Genomic DNA, 4973 nt, shown 5'->3' with positions numbered 1-4973 from the left:
ACTTTGAACTAAATTATGAATTAAATTATGATTTTATATACCTCTAAACTTTGCCAATTTTACAATTTTGTTGAAAAAAACAACAATAATATAATCGTTTACGTGTAGAAATTGGAAGGTGTACATGACATCCTTTAGAGCACTTAATAGATAAAAAATTAGATTATATAAATAATTTTAACCATATCTTTTAAAATTAAATAAATAGTAGTAATAATCTTAATCTCCTTTATAGTCGTAAATAATATATGGTATACTTTTTAAATTTTATACATTAACTACGCTATTTAATGAAGTTTCATCTTCTATTTTTATTCGAAAACATACTTTTTGGAACCATTTCAAAATCCCAAATGAAAACGTCAGCTTTTCAAATTCAAGTGGTTTTTTCTTATAATTGAGCCTAGTCTTCTTTTATCAATTATTTCAAAAAAAAAAAAAAAAGTAGTATAATAAAAATATATCTTTTTTTATGTCCACATTAGAAAATTGTCTTTATTAATAATATTAGTCGAGCCTACATTAATGTTAGTAGGCTTTACTTTATTTCAATAATCATGTTGACGTAGAAACAATAAATGAAAGAGTGCAGTACTCGAAAATTTCCCATAACCACACTCTAATATAAATAATGCAGCTTTCAATCACATAAATCTGAAAACCAAGCCATGAAGTCTTCTCCATTAATCCTTCTTCTTTCTCTTGTGGTTATTCTTCTATCTTCATCTGCACCTTGGGTTGCATCTAATTCTTCTGAAAAACATGAAAATTTTCTTGAATGTCTCTTCCATCATTCTCCGAACATTTCGAAAGTCATTTACACTCCCTTCAACTCCTCTTATTCTTCCATCTTAAACTTCACCCTTAGAAACCTAAGATTCTCAACCCCCAATACCCCAAAACCACTCCTCATCATCACACCCTCACATATTTCTCACATCCAAGTCGCCGTCATCTGTTCCAAATCCTACGGTCTTCAAATCCGAACTCGAAGCGGTGGCCATGATTTCGAGGGCCTTTCTTACGTCGCCTACCTCCCATTCATCATTGTCGACCTAATCAATTTAAGCTCCATCCAGATCGAGATCGAAACTAACACCGCATGGGTTGAGTCTGGTGCAACCCTAGGTGAACTTTACTATAGAATCGCCGAGAAAAGTCGAACCCTGGCTTTTCCGGCGGGTACTTGTCCGATAGTCGGTGTTGGCGGGCACTTGAGTGGCGGCGGATATGGGATGTTGATGAGGAAATATGGCCTTGCTGCAGATAATGTGATAGATGCTTATTTGGTTGATGCAAATGGAGAGTTTCATGATAGAGAGTCGATGGGGGAGGATTTGTTTTGGGCCATTAGAGGCGGCGGCGGAGGGAGCTTTGGAATTGTTGTGGCGTGGAAGGTGAAGCTGGTTCTGGTGCCGGCGACGGTGACTCTTTGCTTTGTTAGCAAAACTTGGGAGGAGGGAGCAACCAATCTAATTCATCGGTGGCAATATGTGGCTCACGACTTGGATGAAAATCTATTCATTGGGATTCTTTTGTCTGGTATTTTTCTTCAACGCTTATGCATTAATGCATGTGTTATTTGTTAATTATTTCTTCCTTTTTCATTCAATGCTTATTTTCTTAGATTAATATTGAAATGAAAAGGATACTATACGGACCACATATATTAAAACGAGAGATTCTTTTTTTTTTTTTTTTCAATTTATAAATTTCTGATGAGGGTTTTAGCTCCATTAGTTTAATAACCATTTCATTGTTTTTTTTTTTTTTTTTTTTTTTTTTTAATTTTAAAATTTTTTTGGGGGGTTTTGCCCCCTTTTTTTTAAAAACCTTTTTTTTTTTTTTTTTTTTTTTTTTTTTTTTTGGTTTTTCGATTTGGTGTTTTTTGTTACTAGATGTCTATTCTCCAAAAAGAAAAATCATACATGTATGATAACGGTTGTTATTTTTATTTTTAAAATACTAATAATCAAAGTTGTTTGATAATTGGTTTTTTTTTTTCTGATTTTTCTAAATGGAAGAAATGAAGAAATATTCAAAAACGTGTAAATTAAAATGAAAAATATTTATGTACAGTTCAAACTACACCCAATAAAAATGACTGAGTGGCAATTTTGTTTTTTTGAAAAGATATTTATTGTCCTTTACTTTCTTTTAGTAAAGAAATAGTTGTACATAGGTGAGATGTCATTGCTCAATAGAAATTTAGTGACATAGATACAAATGTTTTAGAGAGAAAAGTAAACTTGAAAAGTTAGAGGCATGAAAGAAAAATATTTATTTTGAGAAAACATAGATAAAGATGTATTTGAGCGAAAATATTAGTTAAACTTGATAAAAATGCTATTTAGAAAAAGGAAATAAAAGTTTGAGGGAATGAAAATACTTTTCAGAGAAAATAAAAGTCAAATAAAGAGATAAATTTTAGATAAATAAGTATAAATGACAAAAAAAAAAAATTAATAAAAGTTATAGTTAAGAAAATTTTAATTAAGAGAGATGAGAAAAGTTAGCTAGAGATTTACTTATTAGATTGAGAATAAGTTTGAAATAAATAGAAGAGAAAGAGAAACGAATGTTAAATAAACATAAACATATTAGAGATTTAAAAAAAAAAGAATAAATAAATAAAACGGGACCATAATAAGAACATGAACATTTTAAATAATGCGAGAAATTCACAAAAAAATATAAATAAAAACAAAGTAGATTATTAAACGGGACCATAATAGAACATTAATATTATATTTAGATTTTTTTTAATAAAGATAAGTGATTTCAAATCACATATCTCTAATTATTAATACATATACCCGCTGAACTATGTTTGCTTCAAGGATATTATTATTTTTGTTGATAGGTAGATTTCAAGCTACCAATTGGCTTGTGGTGCTGCCAATTTTTTTTTTTTTTTTTTAATATTTCGTTTTGCAAATACCCTCAACAATTTTTGTACCTATATTTAAATATTTTTTATGAATCGAGTTTTTGAGAGTTTATTGTTTTGATGTTGAGAGATTGATGACTTGATTTTGAACAATTTTGGATCTTATGTTTGAAGATGGCTATATCCATGGCCAGTTTGTAGATGATATTATTTAGACTTTGTGTTTGCTTAGATGAAATATTATTTAACTTTAAGGTTGACATTTATATGTAAGATATCCTTTTGGCTTTTAGGGATGGAACGTTTTGTATTTTGTTTTGAGTTTTCGAAACTAACATTTTTTTGGCTTTGAGATTTGAATTCATTTTTTATTTAATCCTTGTGGTTCAAAATTGTCATATTAAAATCTCGTAAAAGTTATGAATTATTAAGGTCCCGTTTGGTAATCATTTTATTTTTTATTTTTTATTTTTAGAATTAAGTCTATGGACACTTCTTCCACCTCCGAATTTCTTCCTTTTGTTATCTATTTTTCACCAATGGTTTAAAATACCAAGCCAAAATTTGAAAACTAAAAAAATTAGCTTTCAAAAAGTTGTTTTTGATTTTGGAATTTGACTAAAAAGCAACCATTGTACTTAAGAAATATGAAAATTATTGTAAGAAATGTGCATAAAATAGGGTTAATTTCAAAAATTAAAAACAAAAAACTAAGGCCCCATTTGGTTGCAATTTTATTTTTTGTTTCTGTTTTTTAAAATTAAGCCTATGGACACTACTTTCACCTCCAAATTTCTTCATTTGTTGTCTATTAATCACAAATAGTTTAAAAAATGAAGCCAAATTTTGAGAATTAAAAAAATGTAGCTTTCAAAAAGTTGTTTTTGTTTTTGGAATTTGGCTAAAAATTCAATGATTGTACTTAAGAAAAATGCAAATCATGGTAAGAAATGTAGATGATATAAGCTTCATTTTTAAAAACAAAAACAGAAAAAAAAAAACAAAATGATTACCAAATGGGACATAAATAACTCGTATCTTGATAATGATAGGTGGGAATTTTACGAGGCAAGAAGGCAAAACAAACCCAACAGCTTTATTCTTCTCTTTGTATCTTGGGAAGGTAGATGAGCTTGTATCAATCCTCAACAAAACTTTTCCTGAGTTGGGTTTGGCAAAGAAAGACTGCATAGAAACAAGTTGGGTGGAATCAGCCCTCATCATGGGGACTGGCCTTCAACCTGGGAAGTCATTGGAAGATCTACTAAGCAAAGCATCTCTAACCAATGGAAACACAAAAATCAAGTCTGACTACATTAAACAACCCATTCCTTTGGCTGCAGTTGAGGGCATATGGCAAAGATTAAAACTTGAAGATATAGAAATGCCACAGCTTCTATTTGCCCCTTATGGAGGAAGAATGAGCCAAATTTCTGAGTCGGAATCTCCATTTTCACATAGAGCTGGATATTTGTACAAGATTGGATACGTCACTTATTGGGAACAACAAGATAATGATGTAGAGAAAAGACACCTAAGTTGGATACGAGAGCTTTATAGTTATATGACTCCTTTTGTTTCAAAATCACCAAGGGCTGCATATATCAATTATAGAGACCTTGACATTGGATCAAACAACAAATATGGAAAGACAAGCTACAAGCAAGCTAGCATTTGGGGTTTAAAATATTTTGGAAATAATTTTAATAGATTGGTGGATGTTAAGACGAGGGTTGATCCTCATAATTTCTTTAGGCACGAGCAAAGTATACCTACTTTCTCAAATAAAAAAGTTTGTTACTGAAATTATTGTGGAAAGATTTGATAGTATCGTTCAACAATGTGTTTAAACTATGCCTCAAACCTATTTGTGGGTACTAAAATAAGAGGCTTACATACGTGTATTTGTACTATCTTAATGTTTGACTTTGATTTATATACTTCAATTTTATTTCAATGAGCTTTGATTCCTTATGGGTACCTTTTTCTTTTTAGACCTATTTCTAAAGTTACACTCTTATTTATATAATCACTATATCATGAATTATAACCTCTCGAATTTCGGATAAATTTGAATAAATAA

At 30.0% G+C, this 4973-nt stretch overlaps 1 protein-coding gene across 1 annotated transcript; it reads left to right on the top strand.

The window, feature by feature from the left end:
- Nucleotides 1-668: 668 nt before the first annotated feature.
- LOC120083776 (berberine bridge enzyme-like 8) lies at nt 669-4694 on the top strand. Its single transcript, XM_039039642.1, has 2 exons — nt 669-1542; nt 3943-4694. Exons 1-2 carry the CDS (start codon nt 669-671, stop codon nt 4692-4694), a joined length of 1626 nt encoding a protein of 541 aa, XP_038895570.1.
- The last annotated feature ends 279 nt before the right edge of the window (nt 4695-4973 follow it).

Source organism: Benincasa hispida, chromosome 8, assembly GCF_009727055.1.
Source record: "Benincasa hispida cultivar B227 chromosome 8, ASM972705v1, whole genome shotgun sequence".
Classification (NCBI taxonomy): domain Eukaryota; kingdom Viridiplantae; phylum Streptophyta; class Magnoliopsida; order Cucurbitales; family Cucurbitaceae; genus Benincasa; species Benincasa hispida.
The sequence above is the reverse complement of the archived record's forward strand: the minus strand, read 5'-3'. Positions and strand labels throughout refer to the sequence as shown.

Coding starts and splice junctions, on each gene's coding strand:
- LOC120083776 (XM_039039642.1), top strand. CDS start 669: ATGAAGTCTTCTCCATTAATCCTTCTTCTTTCTCTTGTGGTTATTCTT. Junction 1,543..3,942: donor CATTGGGATTCTTTTGTCTG/GTATTTTTCTTC, acceptor TGATAATGATAG/GTGGGAATTTTACGAGGCAA.